General features: G+C 46.3%; 4 protein-coding genes and 2 non-coding genes across 6 annotated transcripts; 3 read left to right on the top strand and 3 right to left on the bottom strand.

The window, feature by feature from the left end:
* The first annotated feature begins 2,308 nt into the window (after positions 1-2,308).
* Positions 2,309-2,380, top strand: trnag-ucc (transfer RNA glycine (anticodon UCC)). The gene has a single exon. It is a non-coding gene; the product is annotated as a tRNA-Gly (tRNA).
* Positions 2,381-2,790: 410 nt separating this feature from the next.
* polr2d (RNA polymerase II subunit D) lies at positions 2,791-5,397 on the top strand. Its single transcript, XM_008426759.3, has 4 exons — positions 2,791-3,044; positions 4,115-4,295; positions 4,372-4,467; positions 5,209-5,397. Exons 1-4 carry the CDS (start codon positions 2,966-2,968, stop codon positions 5,285-5,287), a joined length of 435 nt encoding a protein of 144 aa, XP_008424981.1. The 5' UTR covers positions 2,791-2,965; the 3' UTR covers positions 5,288-5,397.
* LOC103475266 (dual specificity protein phosphatase 14) lies at positions 4,647-8,235 on the bottom strand. Its single transcript, XM_008426757.3, has 3 exons — positions 8,039-8,235; positions 6,084-6,411; positions 4,647-5,674 (listed from the first exon to the last, which is right to left on the bottom strand). The coding sequence occupies exons 2-3, from the start codon at positions 6,392-6,394 to the stop codon at positions 5,464-5,466; spliced, it is 522 nt and encodes a 173-aa protein (XP_008424979.1). The 5' UTR covers positions 6,395-6,411; positions 8,039-8,235; the 3' UTR covers positions 4,647-5,463.
* Positions 7,473-11,342, top strand: LOC103475265 (uncharacterized). Its single transcript, XM_008426756.3, has 5 exons — positions 7,473-8,013; positions 8,507-9,133; positions 9,222-9,298; positions 9,981-10,223; positions 10,763-11,342. The coding sequence occupies exons 2-5, from the start codon at positions 8,524-8,526 to the stop codon at positions 11,012-11,014; spliced, it is 1,182 nt and encodes a 393-aa protein (XP_008424978.1). The 5' UTR covers positions 7,473-8,013; positions 8,507-8,523; the 3' UTR covers positions 11,015-11,342.
* On the bottom strand, positions 7,478-7,560 carry trnal-cag (transfer RNA leucine (anticodon CAG)). Its single transcript has one exon. It is a non-coding gene; the product is annotated as a tRNA-Leu (tRNA).
* A 1,453-nt stretch (positions 11,343-12,795) lies between the features above and the next one.
* abcf3 (ATP-binding cassette, sub-family F (GCN20), member 3) lies at positions 12,796-19,402 on the bottom strand. Its single transcript, XM_008426760.3, has 21 exons — positions 19,262-19,402; positions 18,473-18,620; positions 18,320-18,396; positions 18,163-18,218; positions 17,936-18,033; positions 17,643-17,765; positions 17,293-17,559; positions 17,131-17,211; positions 16,989-17,048; positions 16,855-16,911; positions 16,760-16,782; positions 16,620-16,675; positions 16,335-16,535; positions 15,962-16,038; positions 15,801-15,845; positions 15,579-15,711; positions 15,413-15,501; positions 14,846-14,937; positions 14,637-14,769; positions 13,298-13,385; positions 12,796-13,225 (listed from the first exon to the last, which is right to left on the bottom strand). Exons 1-21 carry the CDS (start codon positions 19,332-19,334, stop codon positions 13,067-13,069), a joined length of 2,136 nt encoding a protein of 711 aa, XP_008424982.1. The 5' UTR covers positions 19,335-19,402; the 3' UTR covers positions 12,796-13,066.
* Between the last annotated feature and the right edge of the window lie 1,079 nt (positions 19,403-20,481).

Genomic DNA, 20,481 nt, shown 5'->3' with positions numbered 1-20,481 from the left:
GCAAAGCAATAATACTTACGCCAGCAGACACTTTGTTCTTATTGATCCTACGACGGTTGTGCACAAGCTTTAATCCAAGCAAGGCTTTCCGTTTCAGATTTTGGAAATCTGTGAATTTTAGTTCCACAAACACGATCAGGATACCTGACATCGCCTGTACAGATACCCCACTGACAGTGGAGAACCATTCTTTATCGAGTCCTGACGCAAAAACTTTCTGTCTGTCTGGTAGTCCACAACGTACATTAGCGTGAGTTTGTGAGCCGGCAACCCAAGTGATAGCTGCGCTGTGACGTCAAATGGGCATTAGCCAATGAAAGGCGGGCCCTGTGGTAAGGTCCATTCTGATTCAGTCATAGTTTGAATTTAGCCCCGCCTTCAACCTGCCGTCTGATTGGATGCTAGCTCATCCTGCCCTCTGATTGGCTGTTGGCTCATCTTGCCCTTTGATTGGCTGTGGGCTCGTCCTGCCTTCTGATTGGTTGGTGGCTTGTCCTGCCCTTTGATTGGCTGTGGGCTCGTCCTGCCCTCTGATTGGCTGCTGGCTCATCCTGCCCTGTGATTGGCTGTGGGCTCGTCCTGCCCTCTGATTGGCTGTTGGCTCATCTTGCCCTTTGATTGGCTGTGGGCTTGTCCTGTCCTCTGATTGGCTGCTGGCTCATCCTGCCCTTTGATTGGCTGTGGGCTCGTCCTGCCCTCTGATTGGCTGCTGGCTCATCCTGCCCTGTGATTGGCTGTGGGCTCGTCCTGCCCTCTGATTGGCTGCTGGCTCCTGCGGATCTGCTGATGTTTTATTGTAAGTTAATCTGGAGCTGATAATGAGCAGCTCAGAGCCTCATCAGCAGCTCATTACTGTCCTCATTGTTGCCATAGTTTCATTGTTATTGTTGTTATTATTGTTGTTGTTGTTTATCAGTGAAGGGCAGCTGGTGACCTTCATCCCCCTGCAGAGCGCAGCAGCAGCTGCATGTTAATGAGCTGCACTGGTCCACTGCAGCGATGCATCCTCACCTTCATCACCTTCATCCTTTACATCATCGCTTCCATCGTCTTCATCAGTTACGTCATCAACATCATCATCTTCATCATTTATGTTGTCTCATCATCCACGTCATCTTCGTTTACATCTTCAACAATTCCATCTCCATCATCATCATCATTACCATAATTAACATAACAACTATCATCTTTATTTTCATCATCACCATCTTCATCACCATCATGGTAATAATGATGATGATGAAGATCAGTGCTGGTTGGCCCTGATGATCTCCAACTGTTTCCTCCTGGTTCTGTTGTGTGAACCGGAGTTGGTGTGGTACCGATCCGTTGGTTCTGATTGGCCGTCTGGCTGATGGACAGAGCTCCCCGCGCGCCTCGGGCCCCCCAGGGGCCTCCTTCAGCATCACAGAGAGGAGGAGGAGGAGGAGACGGACCTTCAGCGGAGGCTGAGGGATGACGATTTAATTACACTTCTGTTCATTCATCTGTCCATCCACACACACACACACACACACACACACACACACACACACACACACACACACACACACACACTGACGTCCACAGAAACACTCTCACACTGACAGAAACAGTAAAAGTCACAGACTCTCTCTCTCTCTCTCCTCCCGCCGGGTTCCCACAGACACCTCCCCCTCCTCTTCCTCCTCCTCTTCGTCTCTGAATGGAAACTTGCCGTCTGTTTACAGGCTGGTGGTCGTCATAGAGACCAGCAGGTCAAACTGGACATTTCAACGATGTGACGTCTCACTCTGACTGTCACACGTTTGTGATAAAAGCCCCACACTTCATCGTGCGGCTTACACATCTTTAGGGGCCACACGGTGCTTTGGGGTCCCATAGGCCTCCATCAGACCCTCTGGGGCCCCACAAATCCAGGGAGGCCTCAGGACCCCACTTTTGAGAAATAGAAAATCTTCTTTATCAGTCAGGTTTGCCATCCAGGAGCTCAGTGGAAACGCATATTAAGCTGTGTGGAGGAAACTGGGACATACTACTAGTTCAAACTGTCACAATAAAAAATATATATATATATTTAAGAAGTTCTTTTGAGGAACATCTAAAATCTGATCTATGGCGCCACCCAGTGGACAGATCAGGATAAAACGACCTTTATAATTGATGACATGAATAAAAAGGAGTAACAGGAAACAAAAAGAAGTTTTAGGTTGTTTAGATGGACCACTAAAGTGGTCCATCTAAACACTCGGTAAAACTCCTCTAAATATGAGCCGACAACTGCCGAAATGCATGTAACACCATCACGCTCACTCATTGGTACGAGTAAGCGTTGGTGGTATAGTGGTTAGCATAGCTGCCTTCCAAGCAGTTGACCCGGGTTCGATTCCCGGCCAACGCAATTCTCCATTTTGCCGTAACTTTTTCTTCTATGTCTCCCAAAGATCTTGTTTTCTCTTTTAAACTACTGATAGATAAAGTATTTCCCACTTTGACAGTCCTCGATAAGGTTTAAAACAAGACCTTAGCAAAATTTCTGAATGATGCTGAAACAACTGCGGTAAAGCTAACATTGTTTTGTCAACGGTAGTTTTATTGTAACCTGTTTTATGACTCCTTGGCTGTCTCTTCCTGTCCGCGAGGAGCACAGGAAGTACAGTTATGACGCTGTTATTGATCCCAGCATGCAGTCTGCGATCAATATCACGAGAAAAACGTGTGATACAATAATAAAATACATTAAACACAAAGACGGCTCAGGATCTATAACAGTCCGTTATAACAATGAACACCGCCCAGCCAGCAGGGGGCAGCAGTACATGTTACTAGAAACGGAAGCAGTAGTGGAAGTGTGGCTGTGTTTATGTGAAAAACTCAGCGCGGGTCTGGTACTCCATCCGAACTATCCCTCGATTACCTACCGGTACCAGGACTCAACCGCTTCTACCAGGACTCACCGGGACTCTCCTCCGGCGGTGGTTCCATCATGGCGGCCGGAGGTAGTTCGGTTCCCCCGCAGCTCGGAGACGTAGAAGAAGACGCTTCTCAGCTTCTGTTTCCTAAAGGTGACAAAGCTCGACACAACACCTGAAGACCCGCTCTTGGTCTGTGTTCGGTTGCCACGAGGCCGAACTTCAGTTGTTTATATTGGAGAACAGCGGAATCGTTGTGGTCAGAGCAGTTCTGGTTCAGGTCAGATAACCTGGTTCCGTCAGACCATCACATGGCAACATGCTGGGCCTCCTGACCGGAGATCTGCTCTGTACTGGGTCTGTCACCATGGTTACGGATTCTCTTCATCAGTTCAGGGTTGATCAACAGATTAGAGCTGCTCCTCACGTAGGGGGGTTAATCTGGTGTTCTGGGTCAGAACCGAGCAGCATGTGGCTTCAGAGCCACATGGGTCAGAACCAGAACCTCTCAAAGGAGTGGGAAGTTTCAGATTCCATCCTGGACCCGTGAGATAAATATAGGAGCCATTTGTAAAGCTAAACAGTCAGAAATTAACAGCAATAAATTGGGTTTATTTAGCCTGTCAGGAAAAGATTTTAGCTCAGTTTTCAAAGTCATGTTTTCACCATGTTTGAGCTAAATATTTAGTTTACAAACTACATTTAACTCCAAACTAGATATTTAGCTTAAATCATTAGTTAGCTAGCTCAATAAGCTAATAATTTAAATACTAAAGTAAATACTAACTTCACAAACTAAATATTCACAAACTAGACATTTAGTTTGTACAGTAAACATTTATTTCACAAACTAAATAAGATATTAAATATTTAGTTTGGAGCAAAATATTTCTAGCTTATTTAGCTAGCTAAATAGTTAACTAAATACTTACTCTTAATCTGAAAGTTTAGTCTGCTAATTAAATATTTTAATTGAAACAGTGGCATTTTTAAATGAACGAATAACACGGTGACAATTTTACTTTGAAAAATTAACTCCCAGTGTTTTTTTATAACTAAATAATCCAAATTATTGTTTATGTAACGTTGCAGGCGTCGCTCTGTAGATAAACCTCACAGTTATCAGACTTGAAGGTTAATGTTTTGTTGTATGAGGCCGGGTTGGGTCCATCAGAACCAGTGGTGACTGTGTGGAGGTTCTGACGGTGCCGTTGGTTCTGCAGAGTTCGAGAACGCGGAGACGCTGCTGAACTCGGAGGTCCACATGCTGCTGGAGCACCGGAAGCAGCAGAACGAGAGCGCCGAGGACGAGCAGGAGCTGTCCGAGGTCTTCATGAAGACGCTCAACTACACGGCCCGCTTCAGCCGCTTCAAGAACCGCGAGACCATCACCGCCGTGCGCAGGTGCCGCAGCTCAACTTGACCCACTGCTGTCTGCCAGCCGGATCAGGTTCTGACCTGGTTCTGTCTGTCTCCACAGCCTCCTCCTGCAGAAGAAGCTCCATAAGTTTGAGCTGGCCAGTTTGGCCAATCTGTGTCCAGAAGCTGCCGAAGAGGCCAAGGCTCTGATCCCCAGGTGAGTTGGTACCGACCAAGCCCAGTCGGGTCAGAACCAGGCACATCCTAGCCTGGTTTTCTTCATAGAACATGTTGGTGTTGGGCCCGTTTTGGTGGTTCTAACAGCAGAACGTTGATCAAGAACCAGATTTCAAAATAAGAGCATGAACATAAACAGTCGATAACTAAAGACTTTAACACAGATGTCAAATTTTATTAAATTGAATGTTTGAAAAACAGCCAAGTAGAGCTTTAAAATTCATTCAGAAAAATTCATTTACAGAAAGCTAAGTGCGCTAATCGTCTTCAAAGTCAGCAAATTAAAAAAAAAATTAGAAAAAATTCTAATTTGCTAAGCTAAAACAAATTTCGCTAGTAATAGTGCTAACTTTTAGCTTAGCGCCGTTGACCCGATTCTTTTACCTGAATGAACAGCAGCTGGTTCTGGTTTAATCACAAGCAGCATTAAATCTGTGACTGTAAGTCCAAACGGTTCTGTCTGCAGGGGTCGCTTCTACCAGAGGACGGACTCGGACCCTGCTGGTTCTGGACGTGTTTCTGGTTAAACACGCCTGAATGGGCCATGAACCGGGTCAGGTTCTGAAGTATCCCAGCTGTTGACAGTTCTGAAATCTGCAGGGCTAGAACAGGACCACTGCTGTTTACGTTTACAGAGATCCCAGCCAGTTCAGAACCGGTTCTGTTGATCCAACATGACTTTATTTCTGTGTGATTAAGGTTCTGTTGGTTCTGGTTTCAGTTTGGAGGGTCGGTTTGAGGATGAGGAGCTGCAGCAGATCCTGGACGATATCCAGACCAAGAGGAGCTTCCAGTACTGACCCACTGATCAGACCCGGTGCCATCTGGACCTTCCAGTACCGATCCAATCTGATGCTATCTGATCTTTCTGTGTGCCGTATAAATAAAACTTGTTTTTTTTTTTGTTTTTTTACCATGTTTGTGTTTTCTTGTCTCTGTCTGGTTCTGGTACCTTGTGTTTGGGTCAGAACCGCATTCAGATGTTCACACAGTACTCGGCTCCGTCCGTGTTCTGCAGGGCCTCAGGTAGAACCCCGGCTGCCGTCCTCACCATTCTCACCGTGTTCCGACCCGACAGCTCCCTCTCGTACTCCATGAGCTGCCTCCAGAACCCGGCGTTGGGTCGGATAAACGGCCGGCGCTCCAGAACCAGTTCGTGGGCCTGACGGAGGCTGAGGCCTTCAGATCTGGATGCAGAACAGAACCGACATGTTGGTTCCGTAGAACTTTACAGGAACTCTCCGATAAGAACACTTGGATAGAGTTCTGATCCCACCGACGCGGGAAAAGTTACGGTTCAGTTTTAGGGGAAGCTAAGTGCGCTAAACGCCTTAAAAGTTAGCAAAAATGCTAAAGCATCTCATCTTCTCATTAAAAGTCTTCCAGGTAAATTGTACATCGCTAAGATAAAAATGAGCTTTGCTAACGTAATGCAGCTAATGTTTACCTTAACACTATAGAACTTATCTTCAAAAACTAATTTAGGTGAAGCTAAGTACACTAAACTTATTCAAAGTTAGCAAAAACACGTCGGGGTCTTGGCTTCTGGTAGTTCTGGTTGTGTTACCAGAACCGACCCAAACCCAGAGCCGTTACCTCATCAGGTAAGCCATGACCAGCGCTGCGGAGCGGCTCCGACCCGCCGTGCAGTGGACCAGAGTGGACCCAGCCTGGTTCTGCTGGATCCGCTCCGTTACCGGGTCAAAGTACTGACCCAGCTGGGCATGGGGCTGGTCCTGGACTGGGACGTGGAGGACCTGCAGGCCGTCGGCTGCTGGGTAGGGCAGGTCTGGCAGCCCGCTGGCGTTGACGATGAGCGAGACGTTCCTGCTGGTCAACACGGCCGAGTTCAGCGCCGAGTCCAGATCGCCCAGGTAGAGCCGGGCTAAAACCTGGGAGACCCGCATGCCGGCCCGAATGCTTCCTGGAGCAGGAGATTCAGAGTGAACAGCTACAGCGTCACCATGTGGACGGATGTTTATCAGAACTTCGTGTGTTCAGATCAGATCCTTGTTCTGTTAAGGTTCTGAGTGGTCCAATCTAGATGTGACCAAACAAACATCTCTGAACTCTTGACCTAAAGGAACTGGACCTGAGTGGAGTCACTGACCTTCCCTCCATCCAGGACCTCTACAGATCTAGAGACATGAAAATGGACGCTAACGCCTCTGCAGATCCCACACATGCTGGACATGACTTTTACCTTCAGATGCACACTACAGAGACAGCTTCTTCTGATGGACACAATAAACACCCTAGACCACAAGGATCAAACTCCTGGCCAAATTTGGCCCCCCATAACTTTATGAGGCCCTCTCGAGTCTGGAGGGCCTCATAAATTGAACCTTAAGATAACAGTTGTGTGCTTAAATATTATTTTATCAGTCAAATCAAATCAGTTGTCATTTGTATTGGACCAAATTACATTATGTGAAAACAAAGTGGCAATCGAACACAGGGAAAGGTAATATTTTAACAGTTTTATCGGTTATTTTTATCAGTACATTCTGCCACAACTGGTTCTTTACGGACATTCATGATGTTGATGCGGCCGAAAAGAAAATGCCACATCCCCGGTCTTACAGAAAAAGTTGTTGGCTACTCTGCTGTGGAACTAAATAAGCTTGTCCACTGCTCTAACTTGTCTTTTTTATTTTGTTAAAAATTCCTACATGTACTGTTTCTTATATCTATTATTTTATTTCCTCTACAGTTTATATTTTACACTTAATGTCTTCAAACCGAAGTCAGATTCCTTGTTGGTGTACACAATCATGGCCAGTAAACTGATTCTGTATTCAAATCCCACTCAAAATGTGAATCACCTTTGGCACTGCTGGCTTTCCATACAGGGCAACATATTAAATGGCATCCATGTGATGTGGATTTGTTTCCTGTTACATTTAAATTAAATCGTCAACAGCTTTATGTTACAGACGTCAAAACATGTAGATTAAGATCAAATGTGCAACTGAAAGTGATAAAATGTTTGTCAGAAGTGGGATTCGAACCCACGCCTCCAGAGGAGACTGCGACCTGAACGCAGCGCCTTAGACCGCTCGGCCATCCTGACATCATGACAACACACAGACAACCGGCAGGATTTAAACAACGTCAGCCCGTCACTGCGAGCCACCGTTATACTTCACGTTTTCTACTTTATGGAGCCGATTGTCAAAGCGGATACGAAATCGCCTCTACGGCTCAATGTTCAGGTAAAATCTCGTAGCGAAAAAGTTGGGTAGGAAAAGCTACAATGTTACGAAAAGATCGGCTACCCCCCACTGGGTGGGTCAGGATCACGAGCTGGATCATGTTCGGACATGTTGGTATGTCTGGCTAGGTCACACCCTAAATTTGGATTTTTTTTGGACCGGTTTAGTTCCCCCTTGCGTCAGCTGCGTCAGTTTCGTTTTCCTTTCATCGTCGCTATTAACTAAAAGCAGCGGAAGAAGAAGAGTTTCGGTTCTGCGTGGTACCGAAAGGAAGAGAACACCTTCGTCGGACTGAAACGGCTCCTGAACAAGTAAGACTTGCTCTCATTAACTCACCTGTTCAGATAAAATATGCTCCAACTAACAGTAACTCTCCTGAACTTGGACCTTAACGCTGAAAGGCTTAAAAACAAAACACAAGCTAAAGCCTCGCGAGTTGTTTCGAGATTATTCGAGATTGGCAGCGCTAGACCAGACTTCATTTAAAAAACTTCAAATTTACGTTTTTTCATCCAGAACCGGATGTTCAGGGATATCTACATATAATCATATAATATAATCAATGTTTCCTCTTTTGACGTGTCCAACATGTTAGTTGAAAACAGGATGAGCCGTTTCAGCGGCTACAGATGTTTACTCACGTCTCTATAGCAACAGTTTAAGCATCAACAAAAACTGTGGGTTGGTTGCTTCAAAATAAAAGCCTGTCCCGAAGCATGGATCAGAACCAAACTCTCAGGTTCGGTAGACAGTTTTTTTGTAAGTTTTTAAAGTGACTGACTTGTTGTGTTTGTTTTGGTTAAGTTTGGACCACAGACACAATGAACCAAGCTGCTCCGAGGCAGCGACCCGTCATCCCGCAGGTCCGGTACCACCCATCCATTCAGATGGCAGGAAGTGGAACCACAGCCGGTGCTACTCGCCGTCCTCAGACCAGAACTCAACCTAAAATGGTCCAGAAGAACCAGAACTCCAACGGAACCGGTTCGGCTGGGGCGCACAGACCACCTGACAATGATCCAGGTCCAACTGCAGATCAAGCATCAAGCAAACAGGGTCAGAGGTCCAGACCAGGTGCTGCTCGCCACCCTCAGACCAGAACTGAGCCCAGAGTGGTCCAGAAGAACCAGGACTCCAGCAGGACCGGTCCATGTCTCAACAAAGGACCAGAACCCAAGAGGGATCTGGGTTCTGCTGAAGACAAAGCTCCTCCCACACCAAACCAGGTCCCGCTGGACCCAAGGGCCAAACTGGACCGAAACCTGCTGCAGCAGGTGGAGGTTCTGACCCGTGGACAGAGCACCAACCAGGACTGGTTCCACTGGAGGAAGAACCGGATCACAGCCTCCGTGGCCCATCGCATCGCTCACTCCAGGTTTGTCAACGGCAAGAGCAAAGCTCCACCCCCTTCGTACCTGGCTGCCATCACAGGTAAGCCCCGCCCACCAACACCTGGACCCTGCTGGTTCGGACGGTTTTAACCAGATCGGTCGCGTTCATGAATCTGCTGGCTCCACAGGCGAGGGGCCAAAAGTCCAGACCAGAGCCATGAGCTGGGGCATCGAGATGGAGGCCGAGGTCGTCCACAGGTACCAGGTGAGTTAATGGACCGGGTCTGAAAGGTCCGACATCACCTGGACGCGTTTAGGCAGACCTGTGATGACACTGTTGCACTAAAGATAAACGCATGGATGAGTCTCTGTAGATCTTGCTGAGACTTTATAAATGTTCTTCAGCTGATAGAAGGCTGACTTTGGAACCGTCTTTATGTGACTCTGGAGGTTCAGGTCAGAGTTCAGAGTTCATCTCTAGTTTCCTGCTGTAATACCTGAAGCTGTGTGCCATTATTTATACCAGAAAAAATGTAAATATTCTAAAATTTCAACAAAAAAATTCCAGGAATACAAAATTCTATAAAATGTGAAGAATAATTTAAAAACGTCAAAGTATCTGATTTTTTTTTTATTGTAAAAAGATGAAATATTAAATCTAAACTATTTAAAGAGACAGTATTAAGTCTATTTATAGCATAATCAAGTAACTGCGTTACCTTGAGTTGCTATTAAAGTGCTGTATGAAACTGTCTGAGGCCTTGAAATTGGGCCTCTGTCTCTTTAAGAATTAAAGTCCAGCATAACGAATGAATCAAAGCAACAGTCCTGGTATATTTTTGATGTAAAACTCAGAAAAACTACATTTTACATTTACTTTAAATATCTTGGTAAAACAGACTTTGAGGACAGGAAGTGTGTGAAGTGTTTCCTGTTGTGTCCGGTAGACTCTGAAGTCGGCGGCGCTGGGCCGACCCGTCCGGGTTCTGGAGTGCGGCCTGTTCATCGACGGCCAGCGGCCCTGGCTGGCGGCCAGCCCTGACGGCATCGTGGTGGACGCGCAGAGCGGCCGCAGGCTGCTCTGTCTGGAGGTCAAATGTCCCTACAAACACCGGCACCGGAGCGTGGAGGACGCCTGCAGGGACGACCCGTACTTCTGCCTGCAGCTGGACGGGGACACACCTGGACAGGTAACCTCCCAGCAGAGCGCGGCTTTGTTTGGTTCTGACTTTCTGTCTAATTCAGTTAGTTTTTAGTGCTAGCTTTTATTAGTTATTATACATTATTGAGTTATTAGTTGTATTTGTAGTTTTAGTTTTTTCAAACTTCGGTTCATTTTTAGGTGCAAAGTCAGAAAGGTCAAAGTATCACATTTTGATTATGTTTACATTAATTGGGTAAAGAAACTCAAAGTTATTATAGTTAACTAACACTAACAAAATTACAAAAACTAAAATTGAAAACATTTTTGTTAACTGAAATGAATAAAAACTAATTAATGAGAAAAAGCTATAACTGGAAATATATTGTGCATTTATAAGACTAATAAATACTTTACAAATAAGGAAATACTTTATCATTTAAAGTATCAGTATGAAATTACTATCAGTAGAAGAACTTTGAAACAATCGAGGGATTATATTACATATAGATAACTACATTAACCTTGGCTCACTCACTTCACCTGTCCTCTGTCTCACCTGTCCTCTCTGTTCTCTGTCCTGTCCAGGCTCCAGTTTACGCCCTGAAGAAGTCCCATAGCTACTTCACGCAGATCCAGGTCCAGCTGGCTGTCACAGGCCTGGACCGGGCCGACCTGGTCGTCTTCACTCTGAAGGAGACAGCTATTGTCCCTGTGACCTTTGACCCCGACCTGTGGGACGAGACTGTGTCCAAGCTGGAGGTCTTCTACCGGGACGCCGTCCTCCCTCACCTCAGACAAAAAATGCAGCGGAACGCAGCCGCAGGGCCAGAACTGTAGAAACAGGACGATCCAAACAAAAGTGGTCTCCTGTACACGTCCTGTCCTCTGAGGACGGATATGTTCTGGTTCTGAGGGGGGTAGAGGACGCAGGTCATTTTTTAAGATACTGGTTCAGTTCAGATTAAACAGGTTGGACTTCTGAGGAACCCGATCTTCTAAGTCCAGTTTGTTCAACATCGTCCAACCAGAGACAGACAGAACCCTGATGAGCTTCAGGATCAGAACCAATCCAAACGTTGCCAACTGGATCAGCTCACACTTCCTCATATCGGACCTTTTTCTGTAGTGGGTTCAGGGTTCCGAAAATAAATTAATTTTATATGAATTTGTCTGCATTTGTTGTCAATTGGGAGTTCTCCATGCAACTTTCTACTAGAAAATGAAGGAAACAAAGGCAGCAACGCTCCCCCAACACAGCAAGAACACAGACCTTACTCCAGAGTTAGCATGCTAACATTAGCATTAGCACCACGTCTGTTTGGAGAATGAATATTCCACCAGTTGTGGACATTCACGTTAGCATGCCAATAGCTGTTCATAATCCCAATGTAAAAACAGTTTTTGGTTTTGTGTTGCGGTATTTATTCGTGCAGATGTTAGAATGAACAGTTATAAACTATTCGCTGTTAGCATGTCATGACGCGGCAGACCCGAGTTCGACTCCCGTTCTCGGTTCCTTTGCTTCGTCTTCCCCCCTCTTCCTGTCGGAATACTGTTAAATGAAGGCCACTACTAACGTCGAAAAAATATTTAAAAGACACTCGGGTATGAGCTACACATTAAATTTCCCTTTGGAATGAATGAAGTGTTTTTGAATTTAAATTAATGAAACGTTGTTAGCTTGCTAGCATGTTAGCATACCAAAAATAAACCAGATAATTACGAGTTGATTCTGGACTTCCAGGGAAAGTTCAGATACCAGACTACAGAACTGGTACGAGACCCCAGGATGGATCTAGAACAGGGGTGGGCAGGCCTGGCCCTCGAGGGCCGGTGTCCTGCAACTCTCAGATGTCTCCCTAGTAGAACACACCTGGATCCAATAGCTGAATCACCTCCTCAGTGCAGTCCGGTTCTCCAGAGTCCTGCTAACGACCTTATTATTTGACTCAGGTCTGTTCAAGTAGAGACACATCTAAAAGTTGCAGGAGACCGGCCCTCGAGGCCTGGAGTTGCCCACCCCTGATCTAGATCCATCATGTCCACCAGAAGACATGCAGAATTATCAGAATCTTTCCAACGGATAGACAGATCTAAATCCACTCACCTGGATCAGCCTGTACCTGCCAACCTGTCCATGATTGCTTTTGATAGGAGCTACATGGTCAGTTGTCCAGGGCAGCATCTGAAAGTGGGGAGGCACCCATAAACTAGAAAACACATCGACATCTTCCTCAGGGCCCAAATCATTTTTTACCAAAAGTATTATTTAGATTAAATCATCTTTTGGCAATAAAAGGGTGGTGATTTTTTTTCTACTTTTTGAAAAAATCCCTTTTAACAAAAAAATAATAATAATAATAATTAATTTAGGAAGGTGACGTTAAACTTTATCCTTTGAGCAAGTTGCTAGCACTCATGCAGGTGTAGTGAAGGAAGTTCCTTTTAGTTGAATTTCCTGCTTTCTGCTACAAAAAAAAAAAAAGACATATCGGTTGTATTTGAATTGGCTGGAGTGCAGCAGAACCACAGCTGGTTCTGGTAAAACCGGGCTCATGGTGTGAAATGGATGTTCTGCTCCCTTTCACTCAGATGAAGAAGATGAACAGAAACTGAACTTCATGGCATCATGTTTTATTTTCTGGTCCTTTAAATCTCGTAAAATCTCAGACGTCTCAACAGGTTCTGTTTGACCCAACATTTAAACTCGAGTCGTTTCCAATCCAGAGTTCACTGGGACTGTACTAGGTGACCCCCAACAGCCAATCACCTCGCAGCACGTCGCCTGAGCAGAGGATGACAGTTCTGGTCCTCCATGTGCTCCGACTGCTTATTGGCTGCTTCTCCAGGATCCCTGGTGGGCGTGGTCAGTCGGCCGGGGGCGGGGCCTCACAGATAGCCCTCCTTCTTGAACTGCTCCTGCAGGATGTCCCGGTACTCGTCAAAGCCGCCGTCGACCCGCCACACCTTCCCGCTGTCGCACACCCACAGCTCCTTACACACCAGGCGGATGAGGCGCTCGTCGTGAGACACGAGGATGACCCCGCCCTGTAGGGGGCGTCAGACAGGTGAGGGGCTCAGGTGAGACACTAGGTGAGAAGGAGGAGCGGACACACCCACCTTGAACTTGTTGAGCGCTTTGGCCAGAGCCTCGATGGTCTCCATGTCCAGGTGGTTGGTGGGCTCGTCCAGGATGTAGAAGTTCGGACTGAAACACAGATAAGCGTGTCAAACTCGAGGTCTGGGGGCCAAATCCGGCCCGCTGTAAGTTTTTATGTGGCCCTCTAGAGTCCAGAACAGGAACTTGATCCAAAGAGTCAATTTTTCTCCAAGTCCAGAGAAATAAAAGTTGTTTATAGCCACAAATGTTACATGTTCAACAATTAGTTGCATAATAAAATAATTTAAATTCTGATGATTAATATTTTTTGAATAGCAAGTTTGTTTACAGAAATGTCAATCAACTGTATTCACGGGTTGTGTGTGTGTTTTTTCCCCTTTTTGTTTAATATTTATTAATTATTACGATTCAAATTATTATTTGGTTGTTTAATGGTACTACTATGATAATGATAAAAGTGACAATAAAAACTGTTTTCTTCTTCTTCAGGTAACTCTGGTTGTGACTGCATGGCGCAACAACCATAGCCCTGCAAACACCAATGCTGTTCTTGAAAAGAAGTTTAAAACGGTTCTTTAGGACACCAGTCACATAAAGAAGTGGGATTTTTATCACTTTAATCATATTTTCAAATTTATTGGTATGTTTTGATATTTCAATGAAAGAAACGTGTAGAAAATTGTAAAACACTCCTGAGAACACAATGACAAAAGTAAATCAAAATAAATTCTTATGATGAGAATTTGTTAAGATAAATGAGAAAGTGAGATAAAAGCCACTCTGGTGGTTTCTGGATGGTAAAAACAACAACAAAGCACTTGTGTTTCCCAGCAGCCATTGTACAGCGGTAAGAGGTGCTGGAGCTCTGCTGGGGTTGCTAGGTAACAGACTGGACTTGGCTGGGGTTGCTAAGCAACGGGCAGTTCCTGCTGACTGGCTAGATTCCAGGGGTTTTTGAAACAGCTCATTTTCTAGACACCAAAACAGATTTTATTGCCCAAAACAGCTGTGTGTTTTTTTTATTTAGCTCAGTGTTTCTCAACCCTGGTCCTCAGCGCCGCCTGCTCTGCATGTTTGAGATGAGCCTCTATTCCAGAACAGCTGATTCACATGATTGCATGACCATGAAGTACTGCAGAAGCCTGTTAATCACCCCGAGATACAACTCAGGTGTGTGGCAGAAGGGAAACACCTGAAACATGCAGGACAGGGGGGAGGTGAGGACCAGGGTTGAGAAACACTGATTTAGTGCCTGGGCTGTTTTTTTTATTTTTTTATTTTAGAAGCAGTAGAAAACCAAATGAAAGTGCAAAACTGTGCGAAATGTGAGTGCGTTACCATGGCATGGTCATCTGGGCGAAGGCCACGCGGCTCTTCTGTCCCCCGGACAGGCTGGCCACCGGCCGCGTGGCCAGCTCCCCGGTGATCCCGTAGCCTCCCAGCTGGTGCCGGTACTCCTCCTCTGTCCGACCTGTGGCACAAACACAGAGGCCAATCAGGGCTCGCCGCCCAGCCACGGGTCACGGATCTGTTGTCACCATGGTTACCGGGAAACTTGTTGAGCAGCAACTCCACGGCACAGACATTCAGGTCCAGCTGGTCCACGTGATGCTGACTGAAGTAACCGATCTTCAAGTTCCTGACAAAGAGACGCCGGTTAAACACCAGCTGGAAAAAACCAAAGGCTGCCTCCAAATGTCATCCTGTAAAACTTTCCCCAGGTTCTTTAACCGCAGCATGAAAAGGCACCAAATGTTCATGTATCAAATCACAAACAAGCCGTCATTAAATCAAAAAGTTCTCCTGATCGAACGCAAAAATGATCAGAAAAAAAGGTTCTTCAGTTCAACAAGAAAAATCCCCTGATCTGAAAATGAAACTTCAATAAAAAACACCATTACTGATTGATCAGTAATGTTGATCCAATCAAAACATCAAGGCTCCTATTTAAAAAGTAAAGGTTCTCCATTCAAACCCTAAAGATACTGCAATCAAAGCCTAAAGGTTTCTGTTTGCACAGATTTCTGATTAAACCTTTAATCAGAAATTATTATCATTAGGGATTATTATTTACTCACAGTCAGTCAATCTGATTGGACGCCAGGCGGCCTCACCTGTGAGCTTGTCTGATGCCACTGACCGGTGTCAAGTCGTCCATCAGCAGTTTGAGGATGGTACTTTTACCGGCACCATTTTCACCAACCTGCCAGCAAAACCAGTTCAGAATAGGTGCTGCAAGTCTTGGACTAGGTGACTTTCTGATTAACTGATGATACGTACGATGCAGATGCGAGACTCGAGGTCAGCCGACAGGTTAAGTCCAGAGAAGAGCGGCTGATCTTGACTGTAGTAAAACTCTACTTCATCTAACTGAAGAATAGGGGGAGATAACTTCTCAAAGTTATCTGGAAACCTACAAGAAAACACGAATAAATGAATCCATAACCAGCAACATCTCTTCTCTGGTGGATCTTCCAGTTTGTGAAGGCCTGAGCTTCTTACTTCAAAGTGGTCTCCGTTTCTTTCTGAACTGGTTTTAGCTCCGGTCTGCAGGACACAACAGTTATATCAGCAGGAGATGCAATGTAACTCGAGAAACAATAAAACACAAAACCCATAAAAAACACAATGAGAAAAAACATGAGGTCAGGATGGGAACTTACAGCTTTTCCAGGAGCTTGATCTTACTCTGGACCTGGGCAGCTCTGTTGGCGTTGTACCGAAATCTGTCAATGAAAACCTGAAACACAAACACTTTACATGTTAGTTTGAAGCCTCAGGAGTTAGCCCGAGCCCGCGGCAGCCTCAGGAGTTAGCCCGAGCCCGCGGCAGCCTCAGGAGTTAGCCCGAGCCCGCGGCAGCCTCAGGAGTTAGCCCGAGCCCGCGGCAGCCTCAGGAGTTAGCCCGAGCCCGCGGCAGCCTCAGGAGTTAGCCTGAGATAATATGGAGTCTGGGATTACTTCATATTATTCTGATCCCAGGATCATTTCAGGTATTAGCCTGAGCCCTGTAGCGTCTTGTAGTACCCGGTAGTACCTGTATGTGTTGCCTGTACTGCGTCTGAGCCTCGTACTCTCGATGCTGGTTCTTCAGGCGATCCTCTTTGGTCTTCAGGAAGTTCTCGTAGTTGCCACGGTAAGTGTCCAGTCTCTGCGAGTGCAGGTGGATGATGTCTGTCGCCACGGCATTCAGGAAGTTTCTGTCGTGGGAGACGACCAAGATGGTGGACTGCCACGTCTGAGGGGGACGAGTCATTCGGCTCACATTAGCTCGCGGCTAATGACTCCATTGTTTCATATGAGTGATGCTACGGCTACAGACCTGCAGGTAGTTCTCCAGCCACAGAATGGCTTTGATGTCCAACATGTTGGTAGGCTCTGAAACACATACAGTCATTAGGGGACTACCGAGAGGGCGGGGCTAGCTGAGGGCGGGGCTAGAATGAGGTGGGCATAACTTACCGTCCAGCAGCAGCAGGTCAGGTCTGGTGAAGGAAACACAGACAGGTTAATCAGGGATCATGTGACCTGATGGAGAGGAAATGCTGGAAACTCACCGAGCGAAGAGCGCCCTGGCCAGCGCCAGCCTCATCCGCCATCCTCCAGAGAACTCCCTGCACACAGAGAACACGCGTGTTCTGAACGGTCCACACACAGACACGGAGAACCAACATGTCTGACCGTCACTCACTTGGTGGGCTGCTGTTGCATTCTGGGAGAAAACCCGAGACCCGCCAGGATGACTGAGGCTCTGATTGGACGATAAGACGTAGACAGGATGAAGAATCGTTCCAGTACCGGGCTTTGTGTAACTAATATGTTGCCATAGTTACCGTGCCGGGGCCTTGTCGGCTTCGATCTCCTCCAGTTTGGCATAGATCTCCGTCAGTCGCACGCTCTCCATCCCGTCGGCCCTGAAATGACGACAACCCAACCTCACAGTTCGCGCTGAGACGAAATCGCCCGCTGCAACCCGAACGTTAGCCTGATCTTACGTTCCGTTGGCGATTCGTGCGTTGAGCCGCCGCTCCTCGCCCAGCAGGTCCTCGCGCTGCGTGTCACTCTCCAGCACACTCTGCAGTGCTATCGTGTCGTCTCCTGCCACTTCCTGCTCCACATGCAGGATGGAGATGTGGGCCGGCACTCGCAGGTTCCTGCTAGCTAGCATCTTCAGCAGCGTGGTCTTCCCCAGACCGTTCCGACCAATCAGACCGTACCGGCGGGCCGACGCCATGGACAGCTCTGCCCCCTGCAGCAGACACCTGGGCGCAACAACAACAACACATGGAATGAAGCACGATCATAAACGGCGCCGCCTGCTGGCTGTGATGAGGGCGGTCCTCACCGCTCTCCAAAGGAAATGTCAAAGTTCTCGATTCGGATGTCGTAGCTGCGGTTCTTCCCTGACTGGTCGGCGCGGCTTTCCTTCTTATTACTGGCCTGACTGGCTGACGCCTCCTCCAGAACCCTTGGAGGACAGGTGAGAAGAGGACAGGTGAGTAAATGTGAAAAGACACGTGAGAGAACAAGTGGGGACAGGCAAGAAGTTCCATCGTCATCCTCAGGCAAGAAGAAGAGACAGATGAGTAAATTTGAAAGGAGACAGGTAAGGACAGGTGTTGTCGCTCTGTGACTCACAGCGGACCGGTGGCTTTCTGAGTATCCCGCTCGGTCCTGCGCTCGTTCTTGGCTTTCAGCTTGGCTTCAGCTTTTTCCAGCTTTTTGGCATCAACCGTCTGGAGAGCAACAAGAACACAGAGACAGAAGGTCAGAGGTCATTAGAACCCATCTTTACAGCAGGCCAGAAGGAACACAGAGGCTGAGTTTGCTTTATGGTCAGTAAGGAAATATGAATGCAGACTCACTGTGTTCTGGGGACGTTTCATCATCCAGATTCCCTGGATGTCCTTGTCTGTTGAGACTGAGGAGAACCACACAGATCAACATCAGGCTGATAAAAACCGAAAAAGAAAAACCAGACAAACCTGGGCGGCCATCTTAGTTAGAGCCGTCCGACATTACCAGAGTCCGCGGACATCTGAGAGAGCTGCACTGGAGCGTCCAGCAGCATCTGCTTCTGAGGATGACGATGGTTGTTCCTGAAGACAAACCCCACGTTTACCTCCTGATCATCATCATCATCACTGACAGACCAATCACATAGAGGGAGCTCACAGCTTCAGGGTGTTGAACATCTGCAGGCAGATGTCTCTGATGTCGTCCTCGTTTTTACTGTCAGCGGAAACTTCCTGCAGGACGCCACCGATGGCGTCAAACACCTCCTCGCCATCCTCGAAGTCGGAGCCGCAGCTGTCCAACACACCTGTGGCACATTACCATGGTTACACTCCAGTAATCTGGCCCACATTTCCAGGTAGGGTAAAGAAATAAGTCGCCATGGAAACCCTTGGGTTTTACGTCTCCAAAGTGGCTCCTAGTAACACACTGGTTCTATTTAAAGGAAGGTCTGCAAAAGGTTGACCTCTGACCCCACCAGCTACAGCATCTAATAAGAGTGGTCATAATGTTGTGCCAGAGTCATACTTTGTCAGTGAAGCTAACTTTAAAACAATCATGTGACAGAGAGTGCCTGGCGCGTGCTGAGTCTAAGTAGAGCCCTGTTTGTAGTCCAACCTCATCCTCATCACTTACTTTCCTACAAACATGGCGCCCGGTTTCCTGCTGTTCTGAAGGGCCCCCAATGGCAGCTGCTATGGGTCTAATTTTGACCCGGATTTAGCCCGAGCCAGGCGCGGGCCGGCGCTCCCTGGGTGTCCCGGCTCTGGCTCAGTCACGTCGGGGAGTCGAGCCGCCAGAGAGCCGCGGCTGCCCGGCTCAGAGACGCACTAAAGGCCGCTGTGTGGGTACTAACCGGAGCCGGCGGCCGCTACCTTCGTTCCCCCCTCCCGGCTCTAAGCGGCTCTAAGCTGCCGGCACACAGCCACTCTTTCCCCGGTGTCTCACCTGTGATGTAGTCGAAGAGCTCAGTGTCAATCTCAGGAAACTCGCTCTTCAGGATGTCCACGTACGTCGCCATGATACCCGGCCCTGGACACCACTGAAGTGCGCATGCGCCAGAATGCGACACCTCTCAGGATTATGGGTGATGGAGTCTATTGGTTCCGTGACGTCAGCGCGAGAAGCCTCTCAAATTCAAAAATACTTTATTAATCCTAGAGTTAGATCAAATGTTACTTATATAATCCACATTTTTTTCCAAACATTTGTTGCAGGTGCTGATAAATGTTAGCAGGTGTGATCTAATGTAGCAGTCTGTATTACTGCAGATATGAAGAAGCCTCTGACTGGAGACACTGATTTTTCTTTACAGCCTGATGAAGAGGATGCTCAGGATTTTGTTCTGTTTCTCATGCTTTTCAAAATGGAAAAGATTCCATAAAAATCTAATAAATATCAATTTAAAAATTAGAAAGAGAAGCAAATGCTTCCGTGTGCCAGAAAAAATTTATAATATTATTTAGATTGTTCCTAAACTTTCAACTTTGATCTTAAACAAGCCATTTGATCATAAATGTAATTTAATTATTTCATCATAATTAATAATTTTAGTACTTATAAATTATCTTAATGGTTTTTTCAACTTGGAAATTAGAATTTTTGAGTTCTCATTACATATGGGAGTAGTACTGTACTGTATGTACTATTATGAGTACTATAAAGTACTCTTTATGATCAGTCTGTAGTAGTTATAAGTGCATGAATACACTAATATTTCTCCTTAATCTGTGTTACTGTATGGTCATACTGGTATTCACCCCATGGGCCAAGTATATAGCACTATTTTTGTCAGTATGGAGTTTTGTGTTCATGTCAGTGGTATCAATAGTTATATAAAACAATATTTCTAAGTCTGTAGCACTGTATTATTTGGTATCAGTCTAATACTGTGGTAACATTATGCAACAAGATTGGTGGTTTGTCTTTAGTAATGTATTAGTATTAGCATACAGTGGTATTTCCACTCACTATGTGGTACTGTGGTGGAATATAGAAATAATATGATCAGTCTGTAGTACAGTACTCTAGTTGTATCAAGAGTATTAATATTAGTTTATTTCAGTGACAAGTCTGTAATACTGTAGTTGTATTAATGAATGCGTAGCAGGCTATAATTGTTGTGTATAGCATTTGTGGCTTGGCTGTAGTGCAGTATGTGTTAGTAT

Source organism: Poecilia reticulata, chromosome 13 (genome assembly GCF_904066995.2).
Source record: "Poecilia reticulata chromosome 13, P_reticulata-male-v2, whole genome shotgun sequence".
Classification (NCBI taxonomy): domain Eukaryota; kingdom Metazoa; phylum Chordata; class Actinopteri; order Cyprinodontiformes; family Poeciliidae; genus Poecilia; species Poecilia reticulata.
Note: the sequence above shows the minus strand (reverse complement) of the source record. Positions and strands in the feature narration are given on the sequence as shown.